At 36.2% G+C, this 16,267-nt stretch overlaps 1 protein-coding gene across 2 annotated transcripts; it reads left to right on the top strand.

Moving 5' to 3' along the window:
- The first annotated feature begins 11,215 nt into the window (after positions 1-11,215).
- On the top strand, positions 11,216-16,051 carry LOC107793766 (inactive protein kinase SELMODRAFT_444075). Of its 2 annotated transcripts, none has more exons than XM_016616198.2 (8): positions 11,216-11,553; positions 11,649-11,785; positions 12,876-12,970; positions 13,352-14,382; positions 14,504-14,664; positions 14,904-14,980; positions 15,216-15,540; positions 15,716-16,051. In XM_016616198.2, exons 1-8 carry the CDS (start codon positions 11,358-11,360, stop codon positions 15,848-15,850), a joined length of 2,157 nt encoding a protein of 718 aa, XP_016471684.1. In that variant the 5' UTR covers positions 11,216-11,357; the 3' UTR covers positions 15,851-16,051. The 2 variants fall into 2 exon arrangements, with proteins under 2 accessions (XP_016471684.1, XP_016471685.1); XM_016616199.2 differs by having other exon boundaries at positions 11,226-11,553; positions 12,876-12,980.
- The last annotated feature ends 216 nt before the right edge of the window (positions 16,052-16,267 follow it).

Raw genomic sequence — 16,267 nt, 5'->3', positions numbered from 1 at the left:
TAAATATAAGGCAACAGGTGAAGTAGAAAGACTTAAAGCAAGACTTGTACCAAAAGGCTACAGTCAACAAGAAGGTATAGACTACTAGGAGACTTTCTCTCCTGTAGTCAAGATGGTGAAGTCAGGTCAATTCTATCTATAGCAGTTGCAAGAAGTTGGCATATACACCAAATTGATGTATATAATGCCTTCCTACAAGGAGACCTTATTGATAAGATTTACATGGAACTGCCACAAGGATTTCAGAGTCAGGGGGAGACTAAAGTGTGTAGACTCATAAAATCTCTCTATGGATTAGCATGCACCAAGGCAATGGAATGCAAAGTTGACAAAAGCTCTGTTGAGTTTCCAGTTCACTCAGAGTCAATTTGATCATTCTCTATTCATTAAGAGAACATAAATAGGTACTACAATAGTTCTTATCTATTTTGATGACATGCTGATAACATGTGGCAGGTTGGACCTCATAGAAAACACCAAAAATGTACTACAGAAGGCCTTCAAGATGAAGGATTTAGGTGAATTAAAATACTTTCTTGGGATTAAATTTGCAAGGTCAGAAAAAGGAATCTTAATGCATCAAAGAAAATATGCATTAGAACTAGTATTTGAACTTGGACTCTCAGTTGCAAAGCCAATAGGTACACCTATGGACCTCAACCTAAAACTCACAACAGGGAATATGATGAACATCTCTCAATAGCGTCACTCACAGAGAATGAAGTCTAATCTGATCAAGGACCATACCAAAGACTTATTGGAAAACTACTATATCTCACAATCACAAGGACTGACATATCTTTCAGTGTGCAGAATCTATGTCAATATCTGCGGCAACCAAAAATATCACACATGAAAGCAGCTGCTTAAAGAATAGTCAAGTATATCAAGAATGAGCCTGGCCTAGGTGTACTTCTATCCAATAAACCTCAAGATAAAATTACAATATTTTGTGATGCTGACTGGGTAGCATGTCCACAAACAAGAAAATCTATCACTAGTTTTCTAGTGAAGATTGGATAGTCAACTGTGTCTTGGAAATCAAAGAAGCAAACCACAATTTCAAGAAGCTTTGTTGAATCTGAATACAGGACCATGTCCTCAGCAATAGAACAATTGACATGGTTATTAGGAATGCTTAAAGAAATTTGCTTCAAGTTTGAACTTCCTGTAACTATTTACAGTGACAGCAAAGATGCAATTCAAATCGCAGCAAATCTAGTCTTCCACGAAAGAACAAAATATATTTAGATAGGCTGCCATTTCATAAGAGAGAACATACTACAAGGACTTGTGAAGACAGAATACATCAGCACCACATAACAGCCAGTTGACATACTTACAAAAGGATTAAACAAAATTCAACACATGTATCTAAGGTCCAAGCTAGGATTACTTAACATATTTACTCCACCTAACTTGAGGGGGAGTATTGAGTATAATGGAAGGAAAAAAAAAATATAGACAACTGTAATAGTAACTCATCTTACATGTTTAAGAAGTTAGTTAAGTCAGTTACAAAGTTAGTTACACAGATATAGTTAGTAGCAGTACTCTTAGAGTTGTGATGAATCTTTTGATTCTATATATACATGTAACAGGAAGAAGAATGAAGATTGAAGAATGTCACTCGATCACTATCAAAAATAACTGCAATCTTAACTTCAATCTTCATTCTTCTTGTTGCAATTGTGAATCTTCTGGTTGAATTTCCACACATTTCTTGGCATGAATCACTAAGGACCCACTCCAACACGATCAACAAATTCACGTTTTATGTGCTTTTGTGTCAATTTGTTGAATTAAAATTAAAACACAGAACCTGAAGTGTCAGCTTAAATTAAGATTAAAATAACTCAAGAAAACTTAGTCATCTCTTCCGTAAGCAAACTCCTGATTAATGGTTTAATAGCAAACGCAAAGATTTTGGAAACAGGAAGAGATCTTTTAAAGGCCGAAAATAAAATAGTGGCTCAAATAGTTCTCATTTTTTTTCCATCACTATAAAAAATAACTGCAATTTTTCTCTGTTTGTGACTTCTGTCGTCTCATCACTCAATGATGAGAAGCAGTTCAACTCATTCTTATTGTTAAAAATCATGTTTAATTGATTTTGAATAATTTGATCATGTAAAGATTCTTTACACACTTTCACCTTAACTGGAAAAAAAAAGGAACAAATAAAAAGATGAGAATAATATTGAGGTTATCATGTGGAAGCCTATTTGAGATATTATATCAAAATTTTCAGAATATTTTGACGACCATATATATTAGGCATCATATATACATATGACAACTTTAAAGAGTCAGTTGGGATGGAATGGCAGGGAGTCCAATTGATTGATGGAAATGGTTGTGGTGTCTACTCAGCATCTCAGAGATGCGGCAATAGCATTGGGAAGAAAACCAAAATTTAACTCTGAAGTACATAATCTTGGGGAAATGGCGGAGCTTTTATCACTTGCTGTTGACTCTTTCATGGCCAGGCCAGCCAGCTTGCCCCATGTGAATGTGATCAATACCACATTACGCATAATATTCATGGCCCATGGGTTAATATAATGAGGAACCTGTTGAAGTTTTTGTTTTTAAGATGAAATAGTCTTAAATTGAGGGTGAATGGGAAATGGAGGGAAAATAAAATTTTTGAGTAAAATTTTAAGTTTTCCCCTCTTGACAATTAGACATTGTCCCATATTGGAAGAGGAAGAGATTTTTGGTGGGTATATATATATATAATTGCTCTTCTTGTAGCTCTTAAAGAGTTAAGAAGAAAGCAAGCCTCGCGCCGTCGTCGTCGTCGCTCGCTCGGCTCTGCTTCGGCTACGGCTACGGCTACGGCTTCGGATTCGGCTTCGGATTTGGATTTGGATTTGGATTTGGTCAAATGATCGATTGATTGATTAATTTCTTGCTCCACCATGGAGGGTGGACGATTGTTCTTCTTCAACACTGGCTGCTATATATATGTGCAGCAGCTGTTGAAGAAAGACACACAAGACATAAACTGAAATCGCTCAACAGATTTGGCTATACATTGCACTCCTTCCTCTCAGCATTTCCATACGATTTTCTGAGTATCTACTCCTTCGTTCTGCATTGTTTTAACTTCAAACAAAGCAACTGTAAGTGTGATTTGCTACCGAACTTTGTGTTCGCTGAAATACTGGGGTTTGAAGTACCGCTACACCAGTATGTGATTCGTTCTATCCTGGGAGAAAATAATCCATTACCTTGGGTACTAGGAGGGGATTAAATTCCTTAAGGAAACACTGTGAATTCAGTGGGCTCGAATTAATTACTGTTTCATTACGATAACTTATATTTTGCAGAATTATTATTTACAAATACAGCAATATTGGCGGGAATAACAATCTTAAGGAATTTAATATTTATTTCTGTATTTGTGTTATTCTTATTATTCTGCAAACTAAAACCTTTGTGGTTTTGTGTACTCCCATTTTGGAGAGTAAAGCCTTTGTGGCGATTTGTTGGAGATTAAAATCTACGTAATTTTTACTCCTGTTTGAAAACGTGTATTAAACGTTTGTTTGTGTCATTTTTTTTAAACAGAAAAAATGACGACTGAAAGCGAAAACCAAGCTGTTCCGATGGTGACTGCCAACGCATCGACAAGCCGAACACCGGCATTGGCACCGGCAGAAAAACCCAAAAAATTTTTCGGGATTGATTTCAAGCGCTGACAGCCGAAGATGTTCTTCTACTTAACTACGTTATGTCTACAGAAGTTCATCAAGGAAGATGTTCCTGATCTGCCAGATAAAACTCCAGAGAATGAACGCTTTCTCGTAATTGAAGCGTGGAAGCATTCTGATTTTTTATGCAAGAATTATATTCTTAGCGGACTGGATGATAATCTGTATAATGTATACAGTAGCGTGGAGACGTCAAAAGAATTGTGGAATGCGCTTGAAAAAAAATATAAAACTGAAGATGCCGGGATGAAGAAATTCGTTGCCGCAAAATTTTTGGACTACAAAATGGTAGATAGCAAGTCTGTTATTACCCAAGTCCAGGAATTGCAAGTGATTATTCATGATCTACTTGCTGAAGGTCTTATCATCAATGAAACATTCCAAGTAGCAGCAATGATTGAGAAGTTGCCTCCGTTGTGGAAGGACTTCAAAAATTATTTGAAACACAAACGAAAGGAAATGTCCCTTGAAGATCTCATTGTTCGGTTGAGAATCGAAGAGGATAATAAAGCTACTGAAAGGAGAGACCGTGGAAATTCAACAATAATGGGAGCAAATATTGTTGAAGATAACAAAAAGAGGAAGAAGGCTTCTGGTCCGAAATACAACCCCAAGCAAGAAGCGGTTCAGTGGAAACTGCTACAACTGTGGGAAAACCGGACACAAATCTACGGAGTGTCGTGCTCCGAAGAAAGACAAGAAAAAGGGTCAAGCAAACATGGTAGTAAACCATGATGATGTTGATAACTTGTGTGCCATGCTTTCTGAATGTAACTTGGTGGGAAATCCTAAACTGTGGTGGTTTGATTCAGGAGCCACTCGCCATGTTTGTGCAGTTAGAGAAGCTTTTGCTACTTATGCTCCTGCTGGACCCGGAGAGACAGTTTATATGGGAAATGCTTCAACAGCAAAAGTTGAAGGATATGGGAAGATATTTCTGAAAATGACTTCTGGCAAGGTCATGACTTTGAACAATGTCCTTCATGTTTCCGAAATGAGAAAGAATTTAGTCTCTACTGGACTTCTTGTTAAGCACGGTTTTAAGTACGTTTTTATGTCCAACAAGGTTGTCATTAATAAGAATGAAATATTTGTAGGAAAAGGTTACCTCACCGAGGGCCTTTTCAATCTGAATGTAATGGTTGTGGAAAACAATAATAATATTTCAGCTTCTTCTTACTTACTTGAGTCAAATGATTTATGGCATGTACGTTTGGGTCATGTCAATTATAAAACCTTGCGAAAAATGATTAACTTAGAAGTACTGCCCAAGTTTGAATGCGAAAAATCAAAGTGTCAAACATGTATGGAATCTAAGTATGTTAAACATCCTTATAAGTCTGTTGAAAGGAATTCAAATCCTTTAGACTTAATTCACACAGATATTTGTGACATGAAGTCAATACCATCTCGCGGTGGAAAGAAGTATTTCATAACTTTTATTGACGATGGTACTCGATATTGCTATGTTTACTTACTGAATAGTAAAGATGAAGCAATAGACGCATTCAGGCAACACAAAAATGAAGTTGAAACGCAACTTAACAAGAAAGTAAAAATGATAAGAAGTGATAGGGGTGGTGAATATGAATCTCCTTTTGAAGAAATATGTTTAGAATATGGAATTATTCATCAAACAACAGCCCCTTACACGTCCCAATCTGGGATTGCGGAAAGAAAGAATCGCACATTAAAGGAGATGATGAATGCGTTGTTGATAAGTTCTGGTTTGCCACAGAACTTGTGGGGGGAAGCCATTCTTATGGCTAATCGAATATTAAATCGAGTGCCCCATAGCAAAACACAATCTATTCCATATGAAAAATGGAAAGGAAGGAAGCCCAACTTGAATTATTTTAAAGTGTGGGGGTGTTTGGCAAAAGTGCAAGTTCCTAAACCCAAAAGGGTAAAGATAGGACCGAAAACCGTTGATTGTGTTTTCATAGGATATGCGACAAATAGTAAAGCATATCGATTTCTAGTTCATAAATCAAAAAATCCCGACATTCATAATAATACGGTTATAGAATCAGATAATGCTGAGTTTTTTGAAAATATATATCCGTATAAAAAAGAATATGAGTCGTTTGGTGAAGGATCTAAACGACCTCGGGAAGAAACAAAAGAAAGTACATGTAATCAGGAGGATCCAAGACGTAGTAAACGTCAAAGAACGTCTACTTCATTTGGACCAGATTTTGTGACTTTCTTATTGGAGAATGAGCCTCAAATATTTAAAGAAGCTATGATTTTTTCGGAATCATTGTTTTGGAAAGAGGCAGTCAATAGTGAAATAGAATCCATATTGAACAACCATACAAGGGAATTGGTTGATCTTCCTCCTGGAAATAAACCTTTGGATTCTAAATGGATTTTTAAGAGAAAAATCAAAGATGATGGCACTATTGATAAATTCAAGGCAAGACTTGTAGTCAAAGGGTATAGACAACGAGAAGGTCTAGACTACTTTGATACATACTCTCCAGTTACAAGAATTATGTCCATACGGATGTTAGTAGCATTAGCTGCAGTGTATGGTCTTGAAATTCATCAAATGGATGTTAAGACGGCCTTCTTAAATGGAGAGTTAGAGGAAGAAATTTACATGGAACAACCTGAAGGGTTTGTGGTTCCAGGTAAAGAAAAGAAGGTATGTAGACTTGTTAAGTCTCTTTACGGACTAAAACAAGCACCCAAATAATGGCATACGAAATTTGACCAAACAATGTTGTTAAATGATTTTAAGATAAATGAATGTGATAAATGTGTGTACATTAAAAATGTTCCAAATAACATAGTCATTGTTTGCCTATATGTGGATGATATGCTGATAATGAGTAATGACATTGCCAACATAAATGCTACTAAGCGTATGCTCAATAGCAAGTTTGATATGAAAGACTTGGGAGTTGCTGATTTAATTCTGGGAATTAAGATCCATAAGACTCCTTAAGGTCTGGCATTGTCACAATCTCATTATATTAAGACAGTACTTGAAAAATTCAAGCACTTGGGCTTTAAAGTTGCAAAGACTCCAATTGACGTGAATCTTGCATTAGCAAAGAATAAAGGCCAAAGCATATCACAATTGGATTATGCTCGTGTGTTGGGATGCTTAATGTATATCATGAATTGTACACGACCAGATATAGCTTGTGCTATAAGTAAACTGAGTCGATATACGAGCAATCCAGGTCAATCTCATTGGATGCCAATGAAACGAGTTTTGGGATATTTAGAACATACCTAGAACTTTGACATGCACTACAGTAAATTCCCTGCGGTGATTGAGGGATACTGTGATGCAAATTAGATCACCGGTTCAACTGATTCTAAGTCCACGAGTGGATATGTATTCACTATTGGTGGAGGAGTGGTATCTTGGAAGTCGTCCAAACAAACATGTATTGCCCGCTCTACAATGGAGGCTGAATTCATAGCCTTAGATAAAGTCGGTGAAGAAGCTGAATGGCTCCGAAATTTCTTGGAAGACATTCCATTTTAGCCCAAACCGTTGGCACCAATATGCATACATTGTGATAGTCAAGCGGCAATTGGAAGGGCTGGGAGCGTTATGTATAACGGTAAATCTCATCATATACGACGAAGACATAAAACCGTTAGGCAATTACTCTCTAGAGGAATTATCACGATTGACTATGTAAAGTCAAGTGATAATGTGTCGGATCCACTTACAAAAGGCCTAACTAGAGAGGTAGTTAAGAAATCATCAAGGGGAATGGGGCTATGGCCGAGAACAAGTCATTGTGGCGGTAACTCTACCTAGAAGACTGGAGATCCCAAGATCTAGGTTCAAAGAGATCAAACAAAGTCATTAATGACGGTTCAACATTGTCAAATAAAATTTTAGTCTGTTCTCGTGATGAGACAATGTTCAGTACCAAAGATAAAGCATTAAGGCTTTTTAATGATTTCTAAATTTGATACGGGGTATATCAAAAAGTATATCTACAGGATGACACGTTTAGGAATCACCTATGTAAGTGTGAAGTGTTAGCCGCTTCAAGGAGAACTTTGTAAGGCCAGTTCTCTACGCACTTATGAAACCAGGCGGTGTTCATGGCTGAAACGAACACAACAATGAGAACCAAAGACGGTTAAGGGTTGATTGTGTGACTTATGGTTGTCTAGGTATACACCAAAGATCGACGGTTCAAAGATATCAAATCTACCGATTGACCGAGTATATCCGACATAAGTTTACTACGGAAAGTTCAAAAGAAAACCTACTTATCCAGATGCGATTAATCCTTGCTTACAAATCACACAGTTTTTTCATGCATACTTCTGTGATATAGCCATTCCCCATTCATGTGGGGGATTGTTGAGGTTTTTGTTTTTAAGATGAAATAGTCTTAAAATGAGGGTGAATGGGAAATGGAGGGTAAATGAAATTTTTGAGTAAAATTTTAAGTTTTCCCCTCTTGACAATGAGACATTGTCCCATATTGGAAGAGGAAGAGATTTTTGGTGGGTATATATATAATTGCTCTTCTTGTAGCTCTTAAAGAGTTAAGAAGAAAGCAAGCCTCGCGCCGTCGTCGTCATCGCTCGCTCGGCTCGGCTTCGGCTACGGCTACGGCTTCGGCTTCGGCTTCGGATTCGGATTCGGATTCGGATTCGGATTTGGTCAAATTAATTTTTTGGACCAAATTTATTTGTTAATAGTAAATATTAACGTAAGATTATCCGCATTTGTATCGGATATTTTTCAATCCGTGTATTGACCATAAGGCAGCCGCCTAATGCTCTTCCCACCATGATTGTGCTTGCTCCACAAACAAGCTAATGCTTGCTCCACCATGGAGGGTGGACGATTGTTCTTCTTCAACACTGGCTGCTATATATATGTACAGCAGCTGTTGAAAAAAGACACACAACACACAACAAACAAGACATAAACTGAAATCGCTCAACAGATTTGGCTATACATTGCACTCCTTCCTCTCAGCATTTCCATACGATTTTCTGAGTATCTACTCCTTCGTTCTGCATTGTTTTAACTTCAAACAAAGCAACTGTAAGTGTGATTTGCTACCGAACTTTGTGTTCGCTGAAACACTGGGGTTTGAAGTACCGCTACACCAGTGTGTGATTCGTTCTATCCTGGGAGGAAATAATCCATTACCTTGGGTATTAGGAGGGGATTAAATTCCTTAAGGAAATACTGTGAATTCAGTGGGCTCGAATTAATTACTGTTTCATTACGATAACTTATATTTTGCAGAATTATTATTTACAAATACAACAATATTGGCGGGAATAACAGAACCAACCCTTCGCTATTTATAAAACCATAAGATGCCTTCTAAGACTTGAAGAAATTCTACTTGCGCGGTTCTTTTTTCTGGACCAATTTGAATTCTATTTCATTTTTGATTTTAAAGGTTGTAGAGCAGTAAGTAGTTAGGCGGATTTCAGCGCATGTATTGAGAATCTTCAAGGAAAATTTGTCTTATAGTTAACTTTCGACTATAGATTCTTGAAAGGTGGAGGACATCCGCAAACTTTAAGGTTGTAAGTAAAATCAAGACTAGTTTGAGGGGGTTCATATGTATTATCCTTTCATATTTATACTTATTGTCACAAATGCGCCTACTAACTTAAAATTTTGAATCTACCTCGATTTGGGAAAACCTCTCAAATCTCAATATATGCGTTGAACTCTAATGATAAACATATAGGAGAAATTAGTATATATTGCGTACGGAAAGCGTTAGAAATCAAAAGTCTTCATAAAATAAATAGGAAAAAAATAGTAAAGACGATATTATAAGATTAGGAAATCGATTGAGTAATAATGAAGTAGCAAAATGAATGGAAGCATTGATTGTGTAATAAGTGTAATCACATGATTTTTCGTGTGACCTGTCTTGAAAACAACAAGGCGAGCCTAATGCAAATGGCAGCTTCTCATGTTTTCCCTTACTCTGAAAGCTGAAGCTGATCTATATATTCTACATAAATACAAATGTACACTATAAAGTATTCAGTCTCTAGTCCTCATCTGTGTATCCCAGCCCTACATTATTTTCCATACATCATTATCACGCACTCACTCCCAATTAGTCTGTTTTGCTTGGCTGTTTATGTTAACGCTGAGCTTTCTTGATTCCTTTGTATATGCGTATAGGACCTTTAAATTATACATATTGATTGTACTAGTATATTAATGTAATTTAACATATTATTGTAATAAATTACTACTCTCTTTTACATGAGTTTATCAATCCACATGGTAGTCATATGTACTTAACAATTTAGGTAACTTGGCATAGCTAAGTTTAATTTCTTCTTGGGATTACTTAACAATTTATGTGTCTAAAGTATTTCTCAAAGAAAAAAAAAACTTCTGTTACCAAATCTTGACATTACGTTCTGTCATTATAGAAGTGGTCATCGAAACATTCATTCTTAGAAATATGAGTTGTACACAGTTCTAATTAATAGCTGTTGCTGCCACTTCAACTAATTAAACCTCTGAAATTGGAATTAGCTTACAACTAAATAGCTCTGAGGAATACACTAATTCCCTCATGAAAGAAAATTGATATCATGTCCTAAGAATTTGGTAAGTAGTAAAATATTAAAACTGCATCTGTATTTCGTCTTAAGAAATATTTCCATATACTACTCTTTTGAAATTTGAACAAAGCACAATTTTTACGTAGCGTTTAACGTTAGCTAGATTTTCTTTTGTTAGTTTTTTTCCCTTAATACAAAGCCTGAAAATGGATTCTAATAAATAAGAAAAGTTAAAATAGATTTTATATGAGTAGAGATATGATGGTCCAACTAATTTGAACTCGCATTGAATAGGACCATTAAAAGGGATAGTTCGCTTCTAACTCAGAAATTTTTTCAAATGGCTATGTCTAAAATGATAAACCTAGCTAAATTGTTTTCAGTTTTAAGTATGTATCTATAAAAGAGTTTATATACACATTGTTAAAAATTTCTTATTACCGAAGAAATCATGTCGAAGGAACTCGACAAAATGACCCGGTAATTTTGGAAGAAGGGTCACAAAGTTTATTTTTGGGGGTCAATAATAAGTTCTCTAGAAGACGTAATCCTTCCCTAATCATAAATTTTGACCATAGTGAAGATAATCAATAAGAGAAATAGATGGTGCCAACATCTTAATCCAAAGAGTAAGAATTTCTTCCTCTACATTTGCTGCAATTGATGTGTCTACTCCAAAAGTACAAAGTAACTCTTCGTGAAAGTGAAATTCCTATAATAAATAAAAACAATCTAATTTTACATTATTGATGTATATAAGTTAAACTTATTACTGTAAAATATGAGGTTCCTTACATCAATTGCAAGTGCAGATTAACTTGCCTCTATTAGTATATGGTTTAATTTGCCGCATTTATGGAAATTAATTCCAACTTAGAGTCACTTTCTTAACAGTTAAGCGAGTATTCATTTCATTATTAAAATCACAAATCACAATCACTCCCCACCTCTTAGCTCCCCATACTATAGACCACATAGCTCTCCCTCCCGACAAGTAGTTAACCAACCGCTCAACACTCAAAACAAAACTCTCTCTCTCTCCTTCCCCCGAAGCTTAGCTTCACATCGGTCGCCGGAATCTGACGTCATACAATGTTCCCGCCAAAACCCGAACGGCGGACTCAGTCGATGCCACGTGGCATTTCTCCTCATCTGGCCGACAAAGTGATTGTCGCCGTGAAGGCGGAGAAGGTGATCACTAAGACTGCACTAGCTTGGGCTCTCACTCACGTTGTTCGTCCTGGCGATTGCATTACGTTGCTCGCCGTATTTGCCGACGACAAAACCGGTAATGTTACTACTGTATGAATTTTAGCAAGTTAAGCTTATGAAACCGTTCAAATTTCTTAATTTCACCTTTTTTTTTTTTTACGATTTTTACAGAGAGAAGGAGATTTTGGGGATTTCCGAGGATGAGAGGTGACTGCCGAAGTAATGAAAGGACGAATTCGCATGATCGAATCGGACAAATCACGGAGACTTGTTCTCAGATGGTTCTTCAATTTCACGATCATATAGATGTAAGTAAAATTACTTCCTTTTACCAGTAGTAAAAATTACTCAAGTGCCTCTGTTTTTATCCTCTTTTAACCATCCTCCATTGACTCTGGTAACTGCATTTGCTTTACTAGGAGGGAACTGCTTTTAACTTTTAGTTTTAACTGTTTATTGTTTGATGAATTACTGTGTGCAACATGTTGTTATGGTCAACGGTGGTAAAAAGTAACCGTAAGTAATTTCAGCTGTTAGAAAATCACTATAATGAGTTTAACTTTCATCCACTTATGATATAAAAAAACATTTGGGCCATTCCGTGCAAGTTAAAATAAACAGCAGTTAAATGTGTAGATTAAACATAGTCAGTCACATTTAACTGTAAAAATAATTTTCTTTTACACTGTTGTGGACAGAGGCGGATCCATGATTTAAATTCTATGGGTTCAACTTTTAATGTTTTTAGCATTGAACCCATTATATTTTTAAAGTTATGAGTTCATATCTACTATTTTTGTAATTTTAGTGAATTTTTACATATAAAAATTTACTCCGCATCAAAAGTTATGGATTCAGTTGAACCCATTGATACTACGCTACATCCGCCACTAGTTGTGGATAGAAATAAAATTCAGTAGTTAATCACATACTAATTGGTTCTTCAATCTCAATGTCTGATATAATTGAGTTCTATTAAGGTTTAAGAAGATTCTAAGCTTGTCAGGATCCAATGTAAACTGTTGTACTTGAAGCTAATAATGTATAAGGGGTTGCATGTGCTCTCCATAAGAAATGTCTGGTAGGTAATAAAATATTATGGAATCTTTTATACTTCTGCTGATTTAGGTATGATAACTCAATGATAATTTTGCTGATCAATCATTATCGCTACAATGTGCGGTTGGCACTTTACTTTTCCTGGACTGAGGAAATTAAAAGAAAAGAAAGAGAAAGTGTGCAGAAAAGTAATTATATTTACTGTTAAAGATTAAAAAAAAAAAAGATTTACGCTTGTCAAGAAGGAAATTATAGTGACTGTAGTCTGAAAACGATATTAACCTTGCAAATAAACATAACAATAATGAGTTTTTAATTTAAATCACCTTCTGTTTGTAGGTCAGGGTGCGAATTAAGGTCGTCTCAGCTTTGTCTGCTGGTGTGGTGGCAGCTGAAGCTAAAAACAATGCAGTCAGCTGGGTCATTTTGGACAAGTAATAGCATGTAAATGTGTTATATCCTTTTATACTCTCTATTCATCTTTGCCTAAAATATCTTTTCTCAATAACTTTAGTTGATCTGCATGCATATTGCTTGATTATGGAAAAAGCTGTAATACCAAAATATACCATATATTGTTGCTCCACTTATCTCTAACTGAAACATGTATAGGAGGTGTATGTTACTTCTATACGTTCTACATGTACCTTACTAGATTCTGTAATTGCAATTGCTACTTAATAGTTTATCTCTACTGTTTTATATGGGATCATCTCATCATATCTTTGTTTGTGCATATGGCACTATGCTTCTTTTTCCCTGTTTTAATATCTCGTGGACTCATTTCTTTTTCTTTTATCAATTTTTTTCTACAGAAAATTGAAGTTAGAGCGTAAGCATTGCATGGAAGAACTTCGTTGCAACATTGTAGTGATGAAGGGTTCTAAACCGAAAGTTCTCAGACTAAATCTAGGATGTCCAGAGGAACTCCAAACTCCTTTCTTTTCTGCCAATTCCTCTCCTGTTAAGGATAGTAGAGAAATACAGGATGAAAGAATGAAGCATTCTACTCCAGTGACCAGTCCTGAGGATCAAAGAACATCCTATATTAGAACTCCATTACTGAATTCATTGACTGATCCAGACACATTCCTTCTATATGAGCGGAATCCCCTGTATGAAGGGTTCAGTAAAGAAACATTTTCACCGGTCCACAAGCGAAATGGATATGATCATCCGGTAAACGAGCTGCACTCTTTTGGGGAAAGGATAATAACTCTCTCAACAGTTCCTAAATCTCAAAATCATACTCATAAAACAATCCTTTGGATTCAGCAAAACCATATTATTGCTGACAACAATTCAGCTGTAGAAAACTGCAAAATTATCTCACGTTCTGTCACTTCTGGAAATAAACATGAGAATTCTATTGAATACAACCAAAACCCAAATACCCAAGGAAGCAAGTTGAATCGAGATACTGACAGGGACTATCTTAACTCCAGCATCAGAGAAGCAGTCTCTTTAGGTCGAACTTCCTCGATACCTCCTCCTCTATGTTCATTCTGTCAATGTATAGCACCATCTTTTGGAAAGCCTCCAAAACAATTTCGCTATGAAGAGCTAGAGGAAGCAACAAATGGATTCTCAGACACAAATTTTCTAGCAGAAGGCGGGTTTGGTCTGGTTCATAAAGGGGTTTTAAGGGATGGAGTGGTTGTTGCTGTAAAACAGCTAAAGTTTATTGGATCTCAAGCAGACGCCGATTTTCATAGAGAAGTTCGAGTTTTGAGCTGTGCCCAGCACAGGAATGTTGTGCTGCTGGTTGGTTACTGCATTCAGGGAAATAGGAGACTATTAGTATATGAGTTTATTTGCAACAAGTCGTTGGACTTTCATTTGCATGGTATTTTCTGTTCAATTTTTCTCTTTAAAGTTCGTCTACTATTCAACGTATGGTGCTGCTTTATGTGGAATTCAATCAGTGCTGGACTTGAAACACCTTGATGTTCAAATAAATTTTGCAGGAACGAAGGAAACAGCTCTAGATTGGAGCTCACGCCTTAAGATAGCTATTGGGACAGCAAGAGGCTTACGTTACCTTCATGAAGATTGCAGAGTGGGATGTATAGTTCACAGAGATCTCAGACCAAAAAACATTCTCTTAACTCATGATTTTGAACCTTTGGTAAGTTTTACTGGTGGTTCTGGTGAAGCATGTTTATCTTTCCAGCTTTTGAGTGTCAAGTACAGCAGATGTTTTTACATCAGATGAACCAAATCCATACACTTGCCATTTGGATGAGAAAAGCTATTATATTTGAGAGATCTTAAGATATCTATAATTGCATGTGATTATGGACAAACACACTTATCCTTTTGTAGAAGCAATGAACAAAACCTAATCAGATGGTTTGTTTATTTAAGGTTGCTGATTTTGGGCTTGCACGATTGTACAATGAGTGGGATGTTTCTGAAGATGAACATCTAATTAGAACTTCAAGGTAATTTTCTGTTTTCTGTATGTCTATGTTAAATACATCTCATTCTTACCCTAATTATTGCTTATTATTATTGATAGACTAGATCTTTTCAGCCTTGTTTTGTAGACCTCTAAACAGAGATCCTAAGCTCTAAGGCTGCTTATTTTTGTTTTCGTTTCCGAACTCATTTCTATGTTTAAATTGCCAGATAGATTGGTGGTTACTTGATGAGAATTATTTTGAAGTTGCTTTTCAGGTATCTTGCCCCAGAGTACTCCAATGATGGAAAAGTCACAGAGAAGGTTGACGTATATGCTTTTGGCTTGGTGGTATTGGAGTTGATTACTGGTAGAAGAACCAATGACTTGCAATGCTACAGAAGTCAGCACCTGCTTGCAGGAAGCCTTTCCCCTACAGCTGGAAATGGACCATATCATCTTTCAGCATTCAAAAATCATTTGCTGGACTCCAACTTGACCTCATCCCCGCTTGAAAACTTTCCTAATGAACTACAGGCGATGAGTCATGCTGCCTTCATGTGTCTACAGGAAGATCCTCAGCTGCGACCTCCAATTTCAAAGGTTTTCGTTTCTTCTTTTGTTATTTATTAGAGATGTGTGTTTTCTGTATTCTTTATCATTCAGTAGGCCTAATGTACCTCCTTAGAGTTCAAACTGGATATTTCCCCTCATCAATACAGGGAAAGTGTGCTTAGAATGGTGAGAACTTTATTAATTTTTTCTTCTAATCTGTCAGGTACTTAAAATACTAGAAGGAGGTGGTCCTATTTTTGACTCAAATTCATTTGGCAGTAGAAGTGGTTATATGCAGGGACCAAATTTTAATAATCATCCTGTATCAAAGAGGCATTCTCGCAGGCTTTCTTATTAAGAACATCGGCAAGTGACTTCTACTTAGAGTGCTGTGAAGCCTCGATCTTCTTGTAGTCATTTTCCCATCATACACCAGAATTAATAGCTCCAACCTAAGATAGATACAGTTGTCATACAATTCTAGTTACGTTTTGTACAATCTGAACTTCCTTTACTCAATGTATCACATTTCCAGTGTATATAGATGTAAGTTCATTCTTCCATTTTCATGTGACTTCTCTGAACTCTTTTAGAAAATTTATCTGAATTGGAAAATGTTTTGTGAAATGAGACTACCGCAGGAGTCAATATTTCATTTTTTGGCCTTCTGTTTCAATATCCAGCATTGTTTTTTTGTCCAGATTCAAGCAGATGTCTGTTTTTACTTCTGTTTGCAAGGACAACGAGCCTTGTAATTTATCGATGAAGATAACGT

The sequence above is a fragment of the Nicotiana tabacum genome, chromosome 12 (genome assembly GCF_000715075.1).
Source record: "Nicotiana tabacum cultivar K326 chromosome 12, ASM71507v2, whole genome shotgun sequence".
NCBI classification, from domain to species: domain Eukaryota; kingdom Viridiplantae; phylum Streptophyta; class Magnoliopsida; order Solanales; family Solanaceae; genus Nicotiana; species Nicotiana tabacum.
The sequence above is the reverse complement of the archived record's forward strand: the minus strand, read 5'-3'. Positions and strand labels throughout refer to the sequence as shown.